Below are 23,760 nucleotides of genomic sequence, written 5' to 3' on the forward strand. Positions count from 1 at the left end.
TTAAATGGAGTAGATGGCCCAGTAGATGATGTTGAAGAGGACGTAAGATCCGGGAAAGATGACTCGGGAGTACTTGTCTATGGCATGCGTGTCGATCCAGACGCTGCTGTAGACGGTGGAGCCGACGTGGCCAGTAACCTGGTCGCTCTCCATTGCCAGCTGCACTAGCATCCTTTCCCGTTTCACCCCATTCTCCTCACGCATGCCATAGTTCCCGGTGGTGTTGGCGTCCACCTCGCTGTAGCTGGATGACATCATGCCAGGATGGGCCACGCCACAGGTACATGGCAGCTGCAAGAAGGGAGGGAAGACATACCCATACTTTCAAACTAAATCTTAAGATACATTATTCTAACACTACTTTATCCATTCACCTCAACTGACCAAACTTTAAAGGAAGTCCACGCCTGATTATCACATATTTGTCAAATTTTTTTCTTGGTGCAGGTGCATGCACATATTAGTAAGCAAAACATACAATTTTTAGTTACAGGTGCAGTTAGAAGTCTTAAAGAAGAGTGGGGTCATGTTGCTTTTTGCATAGTTTTTCTTCGCACCAATGTGTGAAGCAATGTTTGAAGTGCCACAATTTTTTAAAGCTCCTATTGGTGCCAATCACAGGAAAACTATTCAGCCTCTAAGGGTGAAAAATAAATGCTTTTACGATGTGAAATATTGGAGTAGACAAAAATAGTTTACACCATCATATATCTGGTTTGCACTGTTCTATCAAAGCAGGGTTGCACCATCGAAGACCATATGTATATGTCCATATCAATGAGCCTACAAAATTTCAGGACTTTAACTGCATTATTTCTCCAACATTGCTCCACAGATGCTGCAAGGTGGCGCAGTTGGTAGCACTGTTGCCTCGCAGCAAGAAGGTTGCCGGTTTGCGTCCCAGTGGGGGCACCGGGATCTTTCTGCGTGGAGTTTGCATGTTCTCCCCGTGCAGCATGGGTTCTCTCCGGGTTCTCCGGCTTCCTCCCACACAGTCCAAAAACATGTTGAGGTTAATTGGTGATTCTAAATTGTCTGTAGGTGTGAATGTGAGTGTGCTTGGTTGTCTGTCTCTAAGTGTGGCCCTGTGTTAGACTGGTGACCTGTCCAGGGTGTCCCTTGCCTTCGCCCTAAGTCAGCTGGGATAGGCTCCAGCCCCCCACGACCCTAGTGAGGATTAAGCGGTTTATAGATAATGGATGGACGGATGGATGCTCCACAGATTGGCACAAAGAAAACCATGCAAACGATGAAAACAATGCAAAAATCGACATGACCCTACCCCTTTTTTAAGGATTTGAAACCCCAAAAGCTAATGTTACCTCTAACCCCACTTTTTACACATGGTCAACCCAATCAATAATCACAATAAAAAACATCCAATTGAAGATGATTAGGTGTGCAGTATTTGGTGAATTGATGCAGAATGAACTCTAAGTGTTTTTACTTAACTGTTAAAAAATGTTCATTGTTTCATTCCTTCAATGACATGGTCTCTTGTTTTTATGTTATGTACTTACAAATTATGCATGAATTGCGCTGTATAAATACTGTTTGAGGTCATTTTAATTAGTAGTGTTATATACTTCCTGGAATCTAAAAGCATGTCGAAGATGCTACTTACCCTCTCTCGGAGTTTCCTCTCCTTACGTTCCTGCAGCGTAGACAGGTAGTTGACTGCAGCGTATTCTATCACCGACAAGAAGACGAAGACAAAACTGACCCAGAGGTAAATATCTACAGCTTTGATGTAGGAGACTCTGGGCATGGAGGCGTTGACTCCAGTGATGATGGTGGACATGGTGAGTACCGTAGTTATACCTGAAACAGGACAACAGCTTCAGAGCAGGTGAAAGAGGTCATGTATTTAATGTTAAAGTCAAACCAGAGTAAAGAGCTGAGAGAGCAGCTGCAGAGAGAAGAGTATTAATTCCACTGTTCAGGATGGTGCACCTTTGCATTATTAATACTGTCAGGTGTGTACAAATATTGACAGCACAAAAATTTTAAAAAAAAACTTGACAGAATGCTGAATTTAACAACATTTGAAGTGACCAACTAGTTACTTCTCATTGCCATTTAAGATTATTGAAGTCGAAGTTGTGGGCTGCCAATACTAAAACGAAACCATTTAATGATATGGAAATTCAACCCAGTCTCACGGCAATTCATGAAATAGTTATGAAACTTAATCTATTGTTTCTTATCCTGGAACACGATTTGCCCAACTTTTTCATGTTCCCCAGCACGAAATTCCAACCAATACATTTCAATTGGAATTATGTTTTGTGTCTGGGACCCATTTTTTCTCTATTAGACAGTGCACATATTGTGATGTTTTTGTCGTTCTTTTCTTCCGACAGTCAGGCATGAACCAGTTTTACCGTTATGGCCCGTCCACACTAATAACTATAGAGATCACTATACAGATGTGTGCGCCCACACTAACCAACATTAACATTCTGTAAACACATGCGTATAAGCTCCATATTCATTCAAATAGAAGGGCAAGAAATATATCCAGGCAGAGAGAAGCTGTTCTGAGATCGCTCTGAAAGTGATCCCAACAATAACGTTCATAGCTATAATCGTTTGTTAGTGGTAAAATATAAATGCTTTTACTGTGTTGGGGCTACATGCTCGTTGTTATTTTCATTTATCTGAAAACGAATACAACTCTGAAAAGAAAGACACATGCAGGAAAACGGCGACCGGAACATGTAACTTTCAGGTCAAACTTGATATTGATAGATGCCCCTAATAACCCTCAAAGTCATAGCTCTATATTACAAACGGGTTAATTCATTCATACTTTCAATTAAATGCACAACTTCCTAGTTTTCTACAAACAGTTTTTATTTGGCAATATCCCGGAGTCAGATTGTGAGTATGTGATTATTGACACTAATGCATTCCTGATTAGATTTTTAGATTGAGACTGTTGTTGTCATAGTTACACGGAGCCTAACGCTAACCTGAGGCTGCTGAGGAGAAGTTGGTTTTCGTGCTATTCATGAATTACATCATTTGAAAGCAGAACTGGAGCATGACAATGATAAAGCTATTTAGGATATCAGACCATCCATCCATCCATCCATCCATCCGTCCATCCATCCATCCATTATCTATACACCGCTTAATCCTCACTCACGAGGGGCTGGAGCCTTTCCCATCTGACTTAAGGCGATGGCAGGGGACACCCTGCACAGGTCGCCAGTCTATTGCTATCTAGCTTACATCCCAGTATATGCTACAACTGATAAGATAATTTAATCTCTTCTCTTGGCCGCATTAACCCTGCCACTACAAACACACATGCAGTTTCTAAGGACAAATTTCCAACTTGTAAAGCCAGAGGATCTCACAATTATGTACTCTTTTGGAAGACATGGTGCACAGTGTTTAGGACAGTCAAAAATACTTTTTAGAATACCCTGAAATATCATGTGCATCAAAACTGGAAAACAGCCTTCATTATAGTTATATTATTTCATTTTTGTCAGGTGTAAAATTGTAGAAAAATGGCAAAAGAAATGTAATGTGAAAAGCAGTTTGATTCAGCTAAACGTCTAGAACTCAGAACCAAAGCAGCGGTTATCTAACTAAACGCCAGTTATCTAACAACAACAGGCCAAACACTCTTACCCAGCGGCACTCTGGCAGGAACGGCCCTGCGGTCGATCCAGAATGACACCCAGGACAACATGACCATCAGAGTTGCAGGAAAGTAGGTCTGTAGCAGGAAAAAGAAGACGTGACGCCGAAGAGTGAAGTTGATGTACAGACGGTTGTACCAGCCTGGAGAGGAGATATAGTTAAAGATGAAGCTGCGTAGTGTTGGGACACCATGGACCTAAAGTGTAAGACAGCTCTGCATGTTCTGTCAGTACCTGTGCTGCTGTAGAAGGCCAGCCTCGTGGTTGTGTGGAACGCCTGAATGCGGAACTGTGAGAGAGAAATTCTCTCATCTGTGTTTAATGACCTGTTCCCTTCCTTCCAGTACAGCATTAGGTCATCATCCGTATACGCATCTGGACAGACAAGAAGTATCACTGCGTATGAAACAAAGTCTTACACGAAAATGACAACCAAGTGAAGACCCACATCCAAGGCACAAGAAAACGAAACTTTGCTCATTAATCCAGCATATTCTTACTGTGAAAAGAACAGACAATTATTAGCAACACTAGAAATGTACAGAGTGCAGTTGGCTGAGACAATTTAACTGTGAAGGCAAGTAAAAAACACATTAATCACTTACAGCTCTCAATCTCCAAAGAGCATGTCTGCGTATCGAGAGGAAAATGACTCAGGTCCATGTTACACATGGCTGTGACTGTCACCCTGCAACGACAAAAGACGTAGTTGGGTATTTAAAAATGTTAAGAGGCATAAATAACTTTAACATCACCAAAGGCATGTCAGTCCAGAGTACTGCTCTGCTGACCATACAGAATGGCTCAAGGCAGTAAATTGTTGATCCTTGCATATGTGACTGCCAATCAACTGTACAGCTATGATGCCAATACATCTTTAACAGTCAACAGTAAGAAAAGGTTCCAGGAGCTTTTATGAAAACTTCTGAACTGTTCATAGAGTGTGCATATAAAGTATTCACCCCCTTGGAAGTTTTCCACTCTTGTTCTTTACAGCATTGAATAATGGTCAAGAATGTACCAAAAAAAGACTCATTTATGTCACAGTGAAAACTGATTTCTACAAACAATTTTAGAAGTAAAATAAGTGACTGGAGGGGTATTCGTTCTCTTTAAAGTGACTGACCTAATTCAACACTGGTGCAGCCAATTGTTGCTACAAGTCACTCAATTAGTGAAATGAAAATCAGTGCACTGAATGAGTCTCAAATGATTGTTGTATATAGACTCCTGTATCTGGAAGGTCCAGTCACTGGTGAATTGGTGCTCCTGACTAAAACTTCGCCATGACTACAAATAACACTCAAAGCAACTCAGTGAAAAGGTCAGGAGATGAAATATATGACAAAAAAGTCAATAAATATCCATAAAACTCTATCATTAAGAAATGGAAGGAATATGGCACATGTGTAAATTTGTCTCAAGCAGGCTGCCCTCAAAACTAAGTGACTGTGCAAGAAAGAGACTAGTGAGGGAGGCCACCAAGACACCTTTGACTCCACTGTAGGAGTTACAAGCTTCAGCAGCTGAGATGGGAGAAATTGTTCATACAACAACTGTTAACTGTTATGTATCAGTCAAAGCTTTATGGGAGAGCGGTAAAGAGAAAGCCAGTGTTGACAAAGCGAATATCAAATCTCAACTACAGTTTGGCAGGACACATGTGGGCAACTCTGAAGTTAACTGGAGGAAAGTTCTTTGGGGGCTGCAAGGTAGCTCGGTGGTTAGCACTGTTGCCTCGCAGCAAGATGGTCGCTGGTTCACGTCTCGGTGAGGACACCTGGGATCTTTCTACGTGGAGTTTGCATGTTCTCCCCGTGCAGCGTGGGTTCTCTCCGGGTTCTCCAGGTCCTTCCCACAGTCCAAAAACATGTTGAGGTTAATTGGTGATTATAAATTGTCTGTAGGTGTTAATGTGACTGTGCTTGGTTGTCTGTCTCTAAGTGTGGCCCTGCGATAGACTGGCGACATGTCCAGGGTGTCCCTTGCCTTCGCCTTAAGTCAGCTGGGATAGGCTCCAGCCCCAAAGGTGCATCTACTAAATACTGACTTGAAGAGGCTGAATACTTACAAATGACTTATAAATCAATTCTTATTTTTTAAATTTTTAATTAATTGATATTACTTTGTAGAAATCTGTTTCACCTTGACATGAAAGAGTCTTTTTTTTTTTTTTTTTAAACGCCAAATAGATGAATTAGCACTGTAGATTTTGATTTCAGGGAAGAGAGGAATTTTTCCAGTAGTCCAGAAATAATCAAGGATTGGTATGCAGCTTAAGTATTACTCCTGCCCAAACACAGGCCATGATAATAGTGTTATTATCATGGCTTGTGCTGTGGCAGGTTTATCATTATTTAGTTTTGATTCATATGACTCAAGCTAAAAAATCACTATAAACCCCTGGGATGGTTGAAAATCATCAATTAATTGTTCTCCTTGCTGTTGCTGCATTCAGTGCAGTTTTATGCAGAACAAGTGCCCCATGGCCAGACGAGTCTGAGCTGTTTTGGCGGCATGAGTGGAAAATACACAATATTTAGCAGTTGGTTTTAATGTGGTCAGTGTATATTATAAGCACATAACACGTGTCCCAGCAGAGCATATTTCCAGGCAAATACTGTGTGGGGCTTCAGCTGAGATTTGGTTTCCAGCACAGAGATGATAAATGAAAATACATAATCCAGCTCACAGAGCGGTGGAGTGCTACACGTTCTGCAGGCGAGGTCACCAACCTGTCATCCTCACTCGCCAATCTGCCATAGTCCGGAAAATCTCCAAGATTATCCAGGCCATGTGATGACTATGCATATATATTATTGACAGTATATATGCATTCTCATTTGTTATTATCATGCATACAGTATACACTCAGAAGGTAGCAAAACAACCACATTTCACCTAACAAAATCCCTCGTTTGTAGGACAAATACTTTCAGCCCATTGCAGGGTGTTCGTACGTCATCACATGCCTCACTGTCCCATAAATAGCCCTCACCTTCAGCGCGATCAGTCAAATATCTCAGATTAAACACTGAATGCCGGTGAATGGATTTGTAGGTTTGTGGATGTTGATGTCATCATTTCAATTTTGTTTGTGCTAGTCTGTCAGGAAGTCAGTATTATGCTTGAGTGGTCACAACAGGAGGCAGATGGCCAGCTGTTCCTCTCTGCCAACGTGGATTACGGAATCAGCTATCTTGGCTCGAGGCCTCCTATCGCTCACCAAAATTACAAGGTCATGCTTGGCAGTATTAGTAGTCATAATTGGCAGAACGTTATCCCCTTAAATACACGTCTTGTACCGTGACAGCTGGTGGCGCTTGTCTTGGCAGGACTGCCCGTGGCAATTACATTCCTGAATACCTACTAACATCATAACCTGCTCCACTGAGAAAGTAGTACATGTACGGGTTTTGCTTAGTACTAAAGAAAAAGGGTCGAATTTAATCGAAGGAGTTTTATGTAGCTGTAGTGTGAATTGCACAAACACCTGAAACTACAGGACTGATGATTAATGAATCAAAGCGTTATAACCACCTGCCTAATACGCTTCTGGTCTACAATATGCTGCAAAAACAACTCAGATCTATGGAAACATGCTGGCGGTGTCCTGTGTGGCACCAAGACGTTAGCAACAGATCATTTAGGTCTTGGAAGTCAGACTTGGCCATAATAAATCAACCCTTGTCATTCAGGTCTTTACACTTGCCCACTCTAACATGCTGAGTATAAAAATGGACTTCTTTCTCACCTTGACATGTTGTGTTGTTAAAAAAGATGAGATAATCACCATTAGTCCTTTCAACTGTGAGCAGTAATGTTTTAGCTCATTGACGTTTTGCAAATAATGATTTGTGAGCAGAGTGCTCAACAGTGTATTAATGAGGCGGTGTGAAAATGTTTGCCTTTTAGATATTTGAGAATCTAAATCCTAACACTGAGTATGCTGCTATGGGGCCTAAAGGATTATCTCACAAATTTTCAGTCCATTCATGTAAAGTAAAGCCAAATCCTGCCAATGTCAAAATTCAATAGTAAGTTTTACGTGAAATCTGATATTAATTTCTTTAAGTTTTTTAACTTGCCATTGATTAAATGCCTACAGTCTCATCTCTGTATATCCCTGTATAGCCCTGCAATGGTTTAGAAGAGCTCTACAGTGTAGCTTTCTCTAGAGAATCCTAACATCTATCTCCCTATCTTTCCATCCTCCTTACTCGATGCAGCTCAAGCACACCAGCTCAAAAAGTTCCATATAACTGAAAGGGACCAAAGAGCTGTTGATAATGCTCTTCAAGTGCTTGTTCAAGGGGCAATTGTTTGGTTTCTCTCTGTTTTTCAGCTCTGGTATGTGTTGTAACTATTTCTTGACAAGTGCTTTTGCACAGTGACTCCAACTGGCGTAGGTTGCCAGGTTGGGTCAGTTAGCACAGGCAATAATTTTAAACATTGTATAGAGGCTATACAATGTGAAAAACAAATAACACTCAAAGCAACTCAGTGAAAAGGTCAGGAGATGAAAATATATGACAAAAAAGTCAATAAATATCCATAAAACTCTATCATTAAGAAATGGAAGGAATATGGCACATGTGTAAATTTGTCTCAAGCAGGCTGCCCTCAAAACTAAGTGACTGTGCAAGAAAGAGACTAGTGAGGGAGGCCACCAAGACACCTTTGACTCCAGTGTAGGAGTTACAAGCTTCAGCAGCTGAGATGGGAGAAATTGTTCATACAACAACTGTTAACTGTTATGTATCAGTCAAAGCTTTATGGGAGAGCGGTAAAGAGAAAGCTAGTGTTGACAAAGCGAATATCAAATCTCAACTACAGTTTGGCAGGACACATGTGGGCAACTCTGAAGTTAACTGGAGGAAAGATCTTTGGGGGCTGCAAGGTAGCTCGGTGGTTAGCACTGTTGCCTCGCAGCAAGATGGTCGCTGGTTCACGTCTCGGTGAGGACACCTGGGATCTTTCTACGTGGAGTTTGCATGTTCTCCCCGTGCAACGTGGGTTCTCTCTGGGTTCTCCAGGTCCTTCCCACAGTCCAAAAACATGTTGAGGTTAATTGGTGATTATAAATTGTCTGTAGGTGTTAATGTGAATGTGCTTGGTTGTCTGTCTCTAAGTGTGGCCCTGCGATAGACTGGCGACATGTCCAGGGTGTCCCTTGCCTTCGCCTTAAGTCAGCTGGGATAGGCTCAAGCCCCAAAGGTGCATCTACTAAGTACTGACTTGAAGAGGCTGAATACTTATAAATTACTTATAAATCAATTCTTATCCTGTCTACATAATGGTACCAAACCCTCCAATGTAACTATGATGCATCATCACAGGAAACTACCCACAATCACTGCTGCTGGCTGCTGTTGACTTAAACATAGTTCCAGGAATAATAATTCGGTAGGAGATCTTTGAATCAAGAAAGACGTACCTGAGACTGTAGAGGACTTTTCCATCGGGGTAAACACGCAGCATGACATTGTCAGTGGTCGTGTCATGTGTGAAGGACTTCTTCGAGTGGACAAAAAACATGTCGGGTACCCAGATTTTCCTCACTATGCGGCCGTCAAAAGTCATGCTCTGGTTGTTGTTGCTTCTGAAGGACAGACGCTCATCTTTCCAGTAGTGCCTCAGATACAGGGTCATTGTAAAGTCCTTAAACAAGAAAATAAATAAATATTTCAGTTCTATTTTAAAATTAAAACAAATACAGCATAAATATAGTACAGTTTACAGTACATACCATATCAACCTCAGAAATTGCATCCAGACTTTCAACCTGAACATCCACTCCAACTGGGACTGCAGGCCCTGGAAGAAGATATAGCAGTTTACAAAGATGTATTATAGAAGTGCTAACATGAGTGTTATCTGAATACATGGCAGTGGACAGTAGGGGTGCAAATGCAGTGCAGGTGCCTCATTCGGAGCTGTCTGGATTATCTGTCTTTTATTTGGAGGTCGTGACTCCTTTTTATGCCAAGTGTTTTGCTTCAAATAGCGACTTCTGCTCTCCAAATCCACATAAAAGCAGTTGTGTGCAGATTTTCCTAAAAACAGAGCACAAAGCCAGCAGGGGTGAGTACTCTAATCCTAATTGATATTATGGTGCTGAATGTTTTCCCTCATAATACTTTTCTTCAGCGTGGCTTCCGACTTTCTATATTTGTAAAATTGAAAAAAAAAAGTCATAAAGCACGTGAAAAATAGTGTGTAAAACTGTGGCTTTAGGGAATTAAAGTGAAGGTTTTGTCATAACCTGACTGATGACATAACATCATTGTCTGAGTAACAACATCCTAGTTAAGCTGCTATCTAGTGGTAGTTGCAATCTCTTTTTTCCTTATAACCAGGGCTTCACATCCAGCTGCACCAATGACTGACTGTCCTCTCAAGAATAACACAGTACCAGTCATTTGTTCACATGGCTAAAAGCAAAGGTATCACGAGTATAAAGAATGATTGGACTGACAAAGTGCATGACAGGAGTGATCTATGGATTCATCCTGTTATCTGCAAAAAGTTAGCACTGTATTTTTGACGTAGCTTTATTCATATACTTCTACATTTAACCTTGACAACAATGGTTGCCTCTCCCTAGCATCTTGAGACCCAAGCCAGTGTGAACCTACTTTAAACTTTAATTCCAATGATGGATGCTCTATGCCGGTTAAATTCGGGTGTCTAATAAGTGTGATATTTGTCATTTTAGATATTACTGCTTTGTTAAGTAGAATTTAAGTCTTTAAGAAGGTTTTGATGTGCGCTGTGTGGCTGTTGATTGACAGCTATGATGGACAGTTGACTCGCCTGCTGCTCTCCCCCCTGATCACACACTGATCACATCCACGCATTATTACTCTAAGTTTGTGTTTGAATATGAGTAGCTAGTGTGGCTTCAGTCTGAGATAGTGGGCTATGTTTCTAGACCCCTTATTTTAGAGGTCCTGGGTCCAAACTGATCATAAGGTTCTAATTCTGAGACTCAAACCATCTCCAGTACTGACTGACAGACCAGTGGCTGCATCCTGCTACAAAAGAGGTGCACTGGATTGACTCAGAGCCAAAATTTGGTCTCCAAAATTCTCTAAAAAACATCCTTCCTTTACATGCAGATGGAGAAGTATGCTCCAGTTTTAACTTATAGTAAATCCATTGCCAATATTTCAAGTGATTAAGTTCAACTCGGATTTGCCACATGGAAGAAAGACCTTTAAGCAAACTGTGTATGATCTTTGAAGAACGTTGTATGAAATATTTGTTGTGTAGACCAGACATTTACAGTATGCATCTAGCACAGAGTTTACAGTAGCTAATCTGATAGTAAATCCTGTTGTATTTACCAGCAGTAGCATCTGGCCAAAGTGTACCCAGTAAAGGCTTTTCAACAACTCCACATGAGATTTCAAACTTATAGCGGAAATGCAAGTGCGAGCATTTAAAGACACACTGACTCAGGCTTTGAGTCCTGCCAGTGTGACAGATTAGGATGGTAGTTATTGAACTTCAAGCTGCAGACTGTGGCTGCTTGGTAATTAATCACGAGCCCACAGCAGCGCTGCTCAGACATAATCCCACTCTGTTATGTCATCTCCACGAGCCAGCACTGGACACTCCCACCTCCCATGTTTAGCTGAGAGTATAGATTGGATGTGTGGGTCTGGGTTTAGCGTAAAGTCCAGAGGAATGCTTGACACATGCCAATGACCTGTCTGGACAGTTAAAGCCGAAGCATCTTTGAACAGAGATTAGTCTACGGACAGCCTGAGAGAAAAATGATTGACACTTCTCGTGTAGTTCCAATAGCTGGACCTCCTTACCCCCAAATCCTGGTCGCATTGTGAAGTCATGTTCATCTAGCCTCAGCAGGTGCTCCGACTTTGTGCCCCAGGCTTTAGTTACGTCTGGACTCCTCTTGAAAATGGGGCTGATGAAAAAGAACAAGCGGAGAGTTAATTTGTGAACTTGCACTGTAAAGTTAAGGGTCTCAAAGCAACGATTCAATAATTCTTCTATTCTGTTGACGTCTTTTTATACAATAAATCTGATCCATAACAAGTTATTACAAAGACTCTTAGAAAAACCAAATGTCTGACTATCTCCGAGATGTCTCACCACATCTCGTCAGCACCGTACAACAACATTTTTGTTTTCTGCTTTATAAAGCTGCCTGTAATTGTTCCCCTTATCATGTTTCAGCTGACCAACACTGTCTCTCTCTCACAGAGGTTTGGAACCTTCTGGTTTGATGTGCAAAATAAACCAGTGAACCACAGAATTCATGAGATTAATGATTTTGTAACAGCAGCACATGCCAAAGTCATGCCATATTCTGGTATTGACGATAACCATGATATGCAGAAAATTACATATTGATGGCATGGTAATAACAGACATATGATAGTATTGTAAAATGTCATTAACCCTTTAGCTTCAGAACATACAATACAGTTACGGTTATAGACTATCTCTAGAACAGCCATCTTTAAACTGAGGAGGGGGTCTTTGACACCACTTATCAGGTACTTACAGCATCGTCTTGAGCTCTCTTCCTAAAAAGGTTCACCATCATAAACACCATGACTTATCTCATCTCTGACCTAGTGGTTTTTACAACCATTTTCAGTGAAAGATGCATATGATCAACATTTATGTAATATAGGAAGGTACGCTAATTATATTTCCATTGCCATACAAGAGGGTTGTGACCTGATCAATGCCTACTAACTGGTCAGTACTGGTGTCATTATGCAATATACTCAGTGGCTAATTCAATAGATACAATATGTTAAATATGGGTGTGAACTGGTTTGGTCCTTGAGGTTTTTGAGATATGATTTCTGAAGGTGCTAGAAGTATTATTTCTGCATGTTTTGATAGGCCCATTGGATGGTAAATAATCAGTTAGGTGGAGGAGGGCAAAGGTTTGCTGATACCACCCTGTTGGGGCCCCAAAACTCCAGCCAGTGCATTGTCTATGTAGCCAGTCACCTTCAGGTTCTCCAACAGCAGATTATAGTCTACACGGGTGTGGGTTCATTGTGTGTGTTTTGTTTTTTTTTTTTTAACTTGTTTTACAGTCGTTTTTTTATTTTTTATTTTAATGATTATTTTATTTTATTATTTTATGATTTTAGCATGTCGCCCAAATTACGATATGCTCACAGAGCTGCTGGCATGGCTGTAGACTTTAACTATGGTTTCCCAAAAGCTGTGACCAAAGAACAACTACAAAAAAATGACGTTTTGGTGCAGCTTTTGTACAGCCTTTGGTGTGGAGGTTTGATAAAATGGTCACAGGTACATTTGAAATCCATCTTCTGACATTGATTTAACCCCTAAAACTCCTCTCTGTGTATCAAACATTAGTAGAAGTTTTTTTTGTTTGTTTTTTTTCCCCCAGTAATACCTTCATGCCTTAAAATGGCTTAGATGTAAGTCTACACTGTTGCCTTCTTTAGATCCATAAAGTCCCCGCCTCGTCCATCCACCCCTGCACCAATTGCTCAAACACTGTAAAAATACTTGATGTTACAAAAAATAAAGTTGTACTATTGGTAGTATGAAGTTTCTTAGGTTCCTTAGGTTTATTAGGTATGAGAACTTGGCTGTTTGAATCTGGTTTTTAAACGGTAATTGGTACACTGGAGTTTCACAATGGACATGTTAATCCAGTGTGTTTCAACGCTTTTTTTCCCTCATGATTTGTCATTTAGCAAATAAAAAACATCATATGAATATATTAACAAGGTAAAGAAAATGTGATTTAATCTGAGCGTTGGTTTATGCATGAGACATTTAGATGGTGCTACCCTACAGGTGTCCAGGGCTCTATGGAGGAGGTTGTTGTAAGTGAACACCCTTCCCTTAAGTTAATATTCAACGAAATTGCTCTCAGACTGGCAAGGAACATGGCTCCATCCACAGTCTTTATTACTCCAATCTGGTCGATATTTCCACAGTTGAAGGTTTTGATACAATTGCAACAAGATCTCATCTGTTCCTTTAACTACAAAATTCTCGAACTATAACACAAATGACCAGAATGTATAAATGTCTTGTTATGCAGCTGCACATGTTTGCTCCCAATAAATTTTGCTGGGACAAAAAATTTATACAGCACATCCAATCTGATGATTCCCCAAATCACTTGAGCTATTCACCGACTATTTAAGTGTTAACTAATAATAACATGTTCCATCGTTCTGTAGACCTGACGTTCCCTCAGTAGTTTGATTTTGAACATCGTAGCTTGTTGGCATCCTATTGAGTTTGTGCAGAATTTAGAAATAATCTTACAAATTTCCTTATTCTGAAGGATAAGATTGGATTATTTTGGGCTTAGTAAGATACACGGAAGCATCTCATCCTCCTCTCTACATACTCCAAATAATAGTGTGATTAAAATGTTGACTATGTTCCTCTAGGTCAAGACATGCTTCTTTAATCTCCACTATAAGATTCTTCCGTCTTGCCTCTGTCATAGTTCTAAATAGTTCTTGACCTAAATAAAAAACAAACAAACAGAAACAACCAAAAAAACAGGAAAAACATCATACCTGCCAACCTTGCAACCGGATTCTTCTGTTGGAGGCATTTCTCGCTTCGATCTGAAAGAACAAAAACATTTTGTTGTTTTTACAATGAGCGTTATGCACGTGTAGACAGTGCTGAAGCCACAGTGTAATTTGGATGAATCTTAGAAGTAATAAGTACATTAAGTAAGAGGGGCATGTTTGAAAGTAGAACAAAGATTTCAGGAGACTGTGACATATTGCTATCGCTCTTATTTGTTACGTAAACAGCTAAAAAACAACAAGTACTTCTAATAATAGACTGAAAATCAAAGAAGATGAAGTTCGTGAGCCTGTAAATTTAATGAAGACATGACGAAGGCAGGATGGGAGTGTACGCTTTCAACTGAACAAGCCTCGATATCACACTTTGTTTTGAGTCCATGGCCGCTGCGTCAGGGACTATAGCCCCTGTACATGGGTCGCCAGCTCAACCAGTTGAGCTATAGTGGCTGTGTATGTACTTTCTAATGTAAAAACACAAGAAGAATCTCATAAAAAAGGGTTGACTAAACCAAAGGTGAGGAAAAGGTTCATTCTAAAAAAAAATAAAAAATAGAGTGCATACGAGATAATCGTTTTAACTGTCAGGCTAAAACGTAATTTGTTGTGCACATCCACAAATACAACAGGGAAACTTTTTTAGTTTTTTAAATTTATGCCTGAAAAATTATCATCAGATTTAGTCAATGAGAAAAATGAAATGATTTAAAATGAAGATTGGCCTTTATGGATAAGAGACTGCAACTCATTAGTTTGAATGCAATAAACTGAGAAATAATTAAAAGCTTGTGACTGAGGATTGAATGTTGAGAGGTCAGAGTGCTGATGATCTGTCTAGTTTGGTTCAGGAACTTTAAAACCAAGTTGACTTGAAGAAGAAGAGTTAACACTCACCTCCCTGCACACAAACTGTGTACCAGTTTTCTGAAAACCTGATTCTAAGCATGTGAATATTGAAGTTTTTCAGTAGGTCACACAGTTTACTCAGACCTTCCACAGCGAACACTGGTGACTTTAAGTTTTTGCCTTGTCTCTAATGCTAAGTGAGCATTGCTTTGTGTTTCAGTGCTGCAATTCGCAAAAAAAAAAAAACTCCTTTGCAATACCGTCCTTGAAAAGTTGTTCATCTGCCAAAAACATATGCAACAACGAACAAGCTTTCATGCGACTGAGCAAATAATGATTATTTTTTTCTTAGAAGCACTGAGGACAGTTGCATGATTATAGTATTGTACTTTATAGTTCTCTCATAGCCTTAACCAAGTCGTTTTTTTGACCAGCATGGACCACAGCAGTGATATTCGTAACAACACAAATCAAGTGTTTCATTTTTAATAAATCCACCCAAGTTCAACATACCGTGCTGAACTTTTTTTTTGTTGCTGTCATTTAGCCTAACAACCACATCTACACATAAGCAGTGCCACGATGAGGGTTATGAGCTTGCGAAGTCACAGGTTTTCTCAATCCAGCTATGTAAGTAAAGCCTTAGTGCTTTAACATGTGTCTGTTCTGGGATTGTATCACTATTCTACGGCCTGACCAACAATAAAATTGCATTGATATTGCATATAATAATCATGGTGGGAGTCAGTAGTGAAATGTATTTAGTTTGTCTTCTGTTGATGGAGAGACTTTGCTGTTGCTGCCCCTTACAACAGTGAAGCCAACCTGTCATACAGTGGCATGTAATCTGTGGTTGCTCATCATGGATTAAATGCATTTACATATAGTTGAAACTGCATTTTTTATTGTTTTGCAAGGTTTTAAACATAATCAGGAACCACTCCGGTAATTTCACATCAGAAATAACACTGTAATGTCTTAACCTCAACATTTTAACTTGTTCTCTAAAATTTTCACACTATAGAAATAACAATGACTTGACTTGACTTTTCTTATTTTGTCACATGGAAGCCGAAGATGACGAAGTCAAGGTGTCTATATGTTCAGAGAGAGCTTTTGTGGCACACTTTGCTCATCTCAATACTGATGGTGAGAGTGTGGAAGCTTGACTGTAGCTGATTCATTTTTAATTACTTGCTAAAGATGATGGTCTACAGATGGGACTAACAACTGCTTCAAGTGCTCTCTATCCATGAGTGAATCAGCTGCTTCCATTCCAAGGATGGTAATTTTCTTGTCCCTATTCCCTGCACTTCTAAGAGAATCACTAGTGGCAAAGAATTAGCTGTCAATTAAGAGGGATAATCAAGCTACATTTGCATTTCTTTTCAAGTAAACCCTGCAAAGGCACAAGTACAACAAGAATTAACATCAGAAAGGTGCAGCGTGAGCTGGAGAAATTACAAATATTTCAAGGCCTGGATGACAAATTAAATCGTATTTTTCTTTGATCCCAGGAACAGGAGAGAAAAAAAAGAGAAAAATAAGACTTGTATATGGAGGGAAAAAAGGCCTGCGCCTGTTGGATTTTTTTGGTCTATTTTTTGTTTTTTCTCTTCTTCTGTATGAAGTAAAACGCAAGCTTTGACGATTTGAAAATCTGCTCTTACTTGGCCCAGCCAAAAGCTATGTCTACTCTGACCCTTGTTTTGGTCATGTTAAATCTATTTTGCATTTGGTTCATGATAGAGGGTTAACAAAAAAGAGCTGGTATGTGTAACCTCCTGTTTCCCAGCAGCACCTCACTGAACAGTTTTGGAGATTTAAAAAAATCTATCATATCATTCTGGTATGTCATGTACATGCTCAGCTCAAATCTGTGGCACAAAGCAACCTCCCTGAACATTCAGGGGTCATAAGCTCACCCTGCCCACTTTGTTCCAACACTGGTGACCATGCACTGATGGTCACAAGTCATCTGCAAAAGCATTATGGGCTTATTACAACAGTGTTAAAGTAAATTGTAAAAGTAAACTTGATGGTGGAGACAAAGATGCTCCGACGATGACCTCTGATCCCCTGACCCCTGTATGTATGTATCAGACCTTTCCTGTCTGAACATGCAAGCATAACTCCTGGTACAAGCTCTCATAATATCATGCATTGACTACTGCAACTCCTTAATGGCAGGCCTCCCCGCATCCACAGTTAAACCTCTGCAGATGATCCAGAATGCAGCAGCACGTCTGGTTTTCAACCAGCCAAAAACAGCACGTCACCCCGCTGTTCAGATCGCTTCACTGGCTTCCAGTTGCTGCCTGCATCAAATTCAAAACCCTGACACTTGCTTACAAAACCACAACAAGAACAGCTCCCTCCTACCTGAACTCTCTCATACAGCGCTACACTCCCTCCCGCTCACTACGCTTCACCAACAAAAACCACCTGATATAACCACCCCAACAGGGCCCAAGGTTGATAGCAAGACTCTTCTCCTCTGTGGTTCCCTGGCGGTGGAACGAGTTACCAAACTCTGTTCAGTCTGCTGACTCCCTCTCAGTCTTGAAGAAAAGACGAAAGACCCAGCTCTTCACTGAACACCTTTGCATTTGACAGCCCGAAAACAAACAAACAAATAATCCTATTACCTCCCACGCAGCCTGCTATTGGCACCAACACCCTATCACACTTGAATTTGTTCTATGGCACTTATCTAGATTGTTTTCTCCTGACTAGATCCTTGCTTGTGTTGTATCTGCTCTCAGATGTACATTGCTTTGGATAGAAGCATCTGCCAAATGAAATTGTAGAATTGTATGTGCTAAAAAGGAATGATCTTTTTCACCCAGTCATCTGAATTTTCTACAAACTCTAGTGTCCATGCAGACAATGTGCCAAATGAGTATCCTTACTTATCCTTCATCTAAACATTTATGATGTGGAATGAACATCCCGACATGCTGCGGTGGGATTATGGGTGCAATCTTAAGCACCAGTCACTCTGCAAAACCCTACGAAATGAGTATAACTTAAGTTAATGTCTACCTGCTATTTAATAAAAGCCCTTTAATTGTAGACTAGATGAGCAAGTGGCCTGAGAACACAACAAATGCACAAAAGTATTAAGTACAAAAAAAGCATGCCAGTTAGACAAAGAACCTCTGTGCGATTCATTAATCACAACATACATGAACGTGCCTGCTGCATTAAAATATGCAGCCGGTAAGCGTGAGTTTGACATGCCGTGCTGGAAACACGCAGCTCAAGAGAATCTATAGCATATTCCTCATACAGATGCATGCCAAGATAAGGGATTAGACGGCCTCTAGAAATCCTTGCCTTCCTAAGTGTAGGGGGGAAATAAGATAGACTTATCTCCACCATAAAGAAAATTATTGAACCAACCTTTAAATTACTCATCCAGCGATATAATCTCCAAGTCAGCACAATAGTGCTAATAAACTGTTCACTCTTGGTGATCAGTCAATAGTGTTTTATAATGTCACAATTCCACTTTAACCAGGAAATTAAATTTGAGCTTAGGTATCTATAAAGATCAGATACATAAAGTGATTGAAAGTAAGCTATAAAAAAAAGAAAAAAAGAAGCAACTGTACGTACATGTACATTTATTACTAACTACAATCAACAAACATGACAACAAATATAAAACATAAAATACAAACAATAATGGAAATGCTGAATGAGAATCTGAAAATGAGAAACCAATGTGGAGCAGACATATGACCTGGAGACTTGAAAAGCCTTTCACTGAAAGCAGCAGATACACTGTTAAATGCTGAATGTTTTAAAGGCCAATTGTAATTTTGAAGCACCCCCTTAGTAGAGAGAGAAAGCTCAATACTTGCAGTATCCTTGGATTCTGGAGCAGGTACAGCGACATTTGGTGTTGAGGGCAGATGTGCCTTCGGCTCCAGTTGAGTTGGATCAGTGTGTTGAAGTTAAAGTTGGTAACAATGACCAAAGTGAGAAATTTTGTGGCAGAAAATCTGTCTGTCTTTCGAGTGAATAGCTTTTTTAAAAAATCATAAAATAGCTGACCGATCACAAAGAACTCCCCTCCCAGAGGGGGTGGTAGATTTGATACCCGTATGGGTAAAATGGTCAGGAGCAAAAAGTCTAAACATTAGCTATTTATCTTGCACGGCTACAAAGACAATACAGTAGTAGGATATATGAATATGTAACAAGCTAATAAAATCAAGAAGGACTTTTCCAACTGTGATTAAGGTTTTAGGGTGTTTACCATGATATTATGTACTTTCACATTTAGCAACACTTAAAATAACACAAGATAGCAAAGGCACATTAAGATCTTCCTGTGCTTTTCTTCACATTGTCCATCCATGACTGCATTCCTCAGATCGGGAGGGAGAGAGAGGGGGGGCAGGAAGAAAGAGCAATAAAAGTCACTCAGATGTCTGTTTTCCATACGACCATTTGGATAGTTAAGCCAGGTCGGGCTCTGGGGGTTGGTAATCAAAAGTGGGTGAATGTTTTCTTTTTCTCTTTATGACTGTCCCTCTTCTGTTAGCTGCAATTTGAAGCTCCAACTGGTTTCATCAGTTAATTTACCCCTTCCTGGACTCTGGCTTGAATCTGCCATTTTAGGCTCCGGTTGGTCTTATCAGTTCATTTACCACTTCTTGCGACCTGAGTTAGAACGTTTTGTGTCTTTTTGGCATCTGTGTCTGTTCATATCCTACATAAGAGACTCTCATGATCTGCCCAACAAGCTGCGTGTGATCTTCTAGGAAATATTGGTCGGAATTGATGCTTTTATATTTTATATGGTCGGAAATTTATGCTTTTATATGTGTTGATCTGCTCCAGAGCAGGACAACTGTGCAGCACAAGTTACTCCATTAATGTAGCCAAATAAAAAGTGCACTGCTGCTGAGACACTGAAAAGTCCTGAGTTAAACCTGAAGTTGCCTCCTAACCCCAAATCCTACTTTGTTTTTTAGGAGATTAAGTCATGAAGTTTAATTTCCTGTGGTCTGTGTTCTTTGCTTTCTTGGTCAGACTTACAAAATATTTTTACTCTAATCAAACTAAACATATTCTTCATTCCAGATAAAAGTATGGAAGAACTTTTAGTTCATTTTCTGAGGCTGTGGTGAGACTTTTAGCTGTATTTTAGGAGGAAAAATTGAGAATGAGAGATCACAGCTGATCCAAATCATGCTGATTTGTGTCAACAGCAGTGACTTAATTCTGTGTTCGTGTGTGTGGCGCTGTCCCCTCCTGAACAGCAAACAAATGACCTTCTGAACAGATTCACGGTTTTTAAAGTGCAATCACTTGAAACAAATCAGTCATGGTTAGGATGAACATTACAATTTTCATGTTGTAATACTTTCCTGGAGTTTCATGAGAAATATTACTGTGTGTTTTCCCATTTTGCAGCTTAATTGCAATAATATATGTAAAAGTGTTAATACTACTGCAAAGCATGGAACTTAATAAATCACTGAAGTGAATAAAAAAAATAGATCAAGTCAATGTAATAATGAAAAAACTGTTTTTTATACTGAGCCTATAAGATATTAACTAAGTTATAATAAATCTTGTACACAAAATTAGATACTTTGCAAAAATGTGTTGATTTTTATGGGAGGAATTTCATTTCTTCAACTACAAAAAATAATAATAATAGTTGTCTTTTGAATCCTAACATTGCTTTTTTTTCCCCCTCTTATTTCATTCAAAGGGTTGCTTTACTCAAGTTATCAAAAAAATAATATATATATATATATATATATATATATATAGGCACATAATGTCAATAGTAATAATAATTCTGTTTACAGTTACATTCAATTTACCCCAACCCTGTCTGACTTTGAAAGCAACACAAATATCTACAGTTTTAATTTAAAGTGTTTTCTACTTTTAAAATAGTCTTTATGGAAACTATCAACCATGACGTGATCTTATTGAACAAATCTTCCTTATTCCTGGACAGACAAAATCAAAAGTTCTGCTGACTATGATACTGCGTTTTCTCCACCACTGAAATGTTCATTTGTGAAACAGAAAATGTCATGAAGTCAGTGAATCGACTCAATCATAGTTTGTAACGTGCCAGATTAAATGACTTTATTTTACAACAATTTCAAAACATCCATCAACTCTCAGAGATGTGACTTCGTTTGAATAAATCTCCATTTATTGTATAACTGGTCAGGTTGACTAAGCTGCTCAATTCTAAAATCTTTTGACAGATGTACAACAGGAAGACAGATAACCCCTGCCTCTGCCTGTTAAAACAAGTTAAATATTTTTACATTGACCATAAATGACATTTAATTGCTGGCCTTTTCTTCCGCTCAGCTAACCTTCCCCGCCCACCAAAGCCACAACAATAGCAGTAATAATTCAGGAAGACCATTAACACACTCAGATTACAGGTTACGTAATCAGAGTAAGTGATTTTGCGAAGCAGGCACGTCACCTTTTGTTGTTGTCAGCTAAAAACAGAGCTTTGATTACCAAGCACGTGGGCTCGCTGCTGTCCTGATTTCACACAAACTCAGCAAAGAAAAGACTCGAACAGGAAGCAGGTCAAGTCTGCACTGTTGCTACAATGATCTCCAATCGCTGCTTTATTTAAACGCAGAGACATGATTTGATCTAAACAGCAGCAAAATTACACAAGTAGACATCCGTTGTTCATATTTATTAGTGTTGGAAACAATTTCATAATAATCCGAACAGGAATGTTTGCTAAATTTACTGGTTAAATACTCTTAAACTGATATCTCCTTATTCTCCCTCAAAAAAATACTATAAAACTCTAGAAATATGCGGATAATGTTCATTCCAAACTTGAAATGGTCAGTCTGGACACTGATATCAGATTCACGGCTCTTTTCAGTCACATGCTGTATATGCTGAATATGATTCATATCAGCACCAAAATGAAATGGGTTCCTCATTTGTCCATTCTCCACAAAGTTTCACAAAATCTGGTCTGGTAGTTTTTCCGTAATCTCTCTGACAGATGAACAAACAGACAAACAGTCCTGAACATATTTGTCTTTAAATGGAGGAGGGCCTGCATCATTTTATTAAAATCTAATAATATTCATTTTTATATATAGACTTGGCTTGCTTAAATAATACACTGTCTGCAAATAAATCCTCCCCCGCAGGGGTCTCGAACTCTGGTTCTCGAGGGCCGCAATCCTGCAAGTTTTAGATGTTTCCTTCTTCCAACACACCTGATTCAAATGATCAGCTCATCATCAAGCTCTGCAGAAGCCTGATAACGATCCTGATCATTTGAATCAGGTGTGTTGGAAGAAGGAAACATCTAAAACTTGCAGGATTGCGGCCCTCGAGGACCGGAGTTCGAGACCCCTGCTCCCCTGAGTGGCGAACAGGTTAATCCAGCACTGCTCTCCTCTGCACGTCACAAAATTCTGTTGTTGAAAATGTCTGTGTGTTCTGGCTTTAATAGCAGATATAGACAATCCTGTTGTCATTATTTGCAGAAAGAAGCTTTATGGGGCCACTATCAAAATGATGCAATCCCTAAATCAGAATAAATAAGATTACATCATCATGACAGAAGCCAGAGCGATAAAAGAGGGAAAATCCTTTTGCTGCCAAGTTACAGCAAAATGCAGCAGTATCATGTGCTAATTTCATAACCAGACTCCAAAGACTGAAAAGAAAACAGATTTTGTATGAAAACAAAAAATCCTGCCTGGCCAGTCAAGCAGGACAATTGCTGTTTTTGTTTGTTTTTTGTTTTTTGTTTGTTGTTGTTTTACAAAATAATAAATAATAACTTTCTAGCTTTTAATTGCATCAAATGAAAAAAATTTTGTGAACTATTTCAAGTGTCAGGCGTAAACTTTGTCACTGAAATGAAAACGTGAATACATTTTAGGCCATAAAAAGACATTTTGTTAAGACACTTAAATTAGCAATGCAATCATAAGTCAAAATTAAATTTGTAGGATACTGGTTAAGTGAAGACAGACTGACATCACCCTGAACCACAGAGAGGTTTACAGATCAACAGACTACTGTGTGATGGATCAAATAAGCAGATACAGGTCAGGACCAAGCAGGAATGGAGTAGTGCATCCAAAAAATTTGATTCGACTGAAACATATTCATTTCAAAACTAGTTTAATCCTAGAGGCGCTCAGAATCATGAAAAGCTTGAACATATGGCAACTGAGCAAACTCAATCTGGTGATGAAGAGCTCCTGATGCAGTCTAAAGTTGAAGAGCAAGTCTTTAAGTACAACTTGAGCTTGAAGCTTCAAGAATGACTTGTGACAGTCAGTGGTGCTGTCTTGTAGACTGTAATTCTTGTTTAAAAGCCTTCTTGATTAAAGGTGTATTTTCTTGGAACTGCTGGGATGATGAGTCACTTAAACTTTTTCCAAAATCTCATACTGGTTTGCACATATTTTCTTTAACAGGTGTAACTGAACTGAAAAGATTAGATTCCAGCCTGTATTTAAGCTGCCTTGGGGTAATTACGCACGAAGACAAGTTTGTCCTGCATTTCTGTGGTTCTGGACTGACCTGACGTGTCTGTATGGCTGCAGTAGTTGCCCCCTCGGACGCTTCTGCCCGGACACACCGACCATCCAAAGCAGCAGGCTGAGCAGCACAACATCCGTGTGCAT

The 23,760-nt window shown here is 39.6% G+C and overlaps 1 protein-coding gene across 1 annotated transcript; it reads right to left on the minus strand.

The window, feature by feature from the left end:
- On the minus strand, positions 1 to 23,760 carry LOC103375050 (gamma-aminobutyric acid receptor subunit rho-1-like). The gene is made up of 10 exons (XM_008305243.1): positions 23,657 to 23,760; positions 14,222 to 14,272; positions 11,483 to 11,589; positions 9,406 to 9,473; positions 9,094 to 9,317; positions 4,262 to 4,344; positions 3,891 to 4,031; positions 3,646 to 3,798; positions 1,625 to 1,821; positions 1 to 291 (listed from the first exon to the last, which is right to left on the minus strand). Exons 1-10 carry the CDS (start codon positions 23,758 to 23,760, stop codon positions 1 to 3), a joined length of 1,419 nt encoding a protein of 472 aa, XP_008303465.1.

The sequence above is a fragment of the Stegastes partitus genome, unplaced genomic scaffold (genome assembly GCF_000690725.1).
Source record: "Stegastes partitus isolate 25-593 unplaced genomic scaffold, Stegastes_partitus-1.0.2 Scaffold2451, whole genome shotgun sequence".
Lineage (NCBI taxonomy): Eukaryota > Metazoa > Chordata > Actinopteri > Pomacentridae > Stegastes > Stegastes partitus.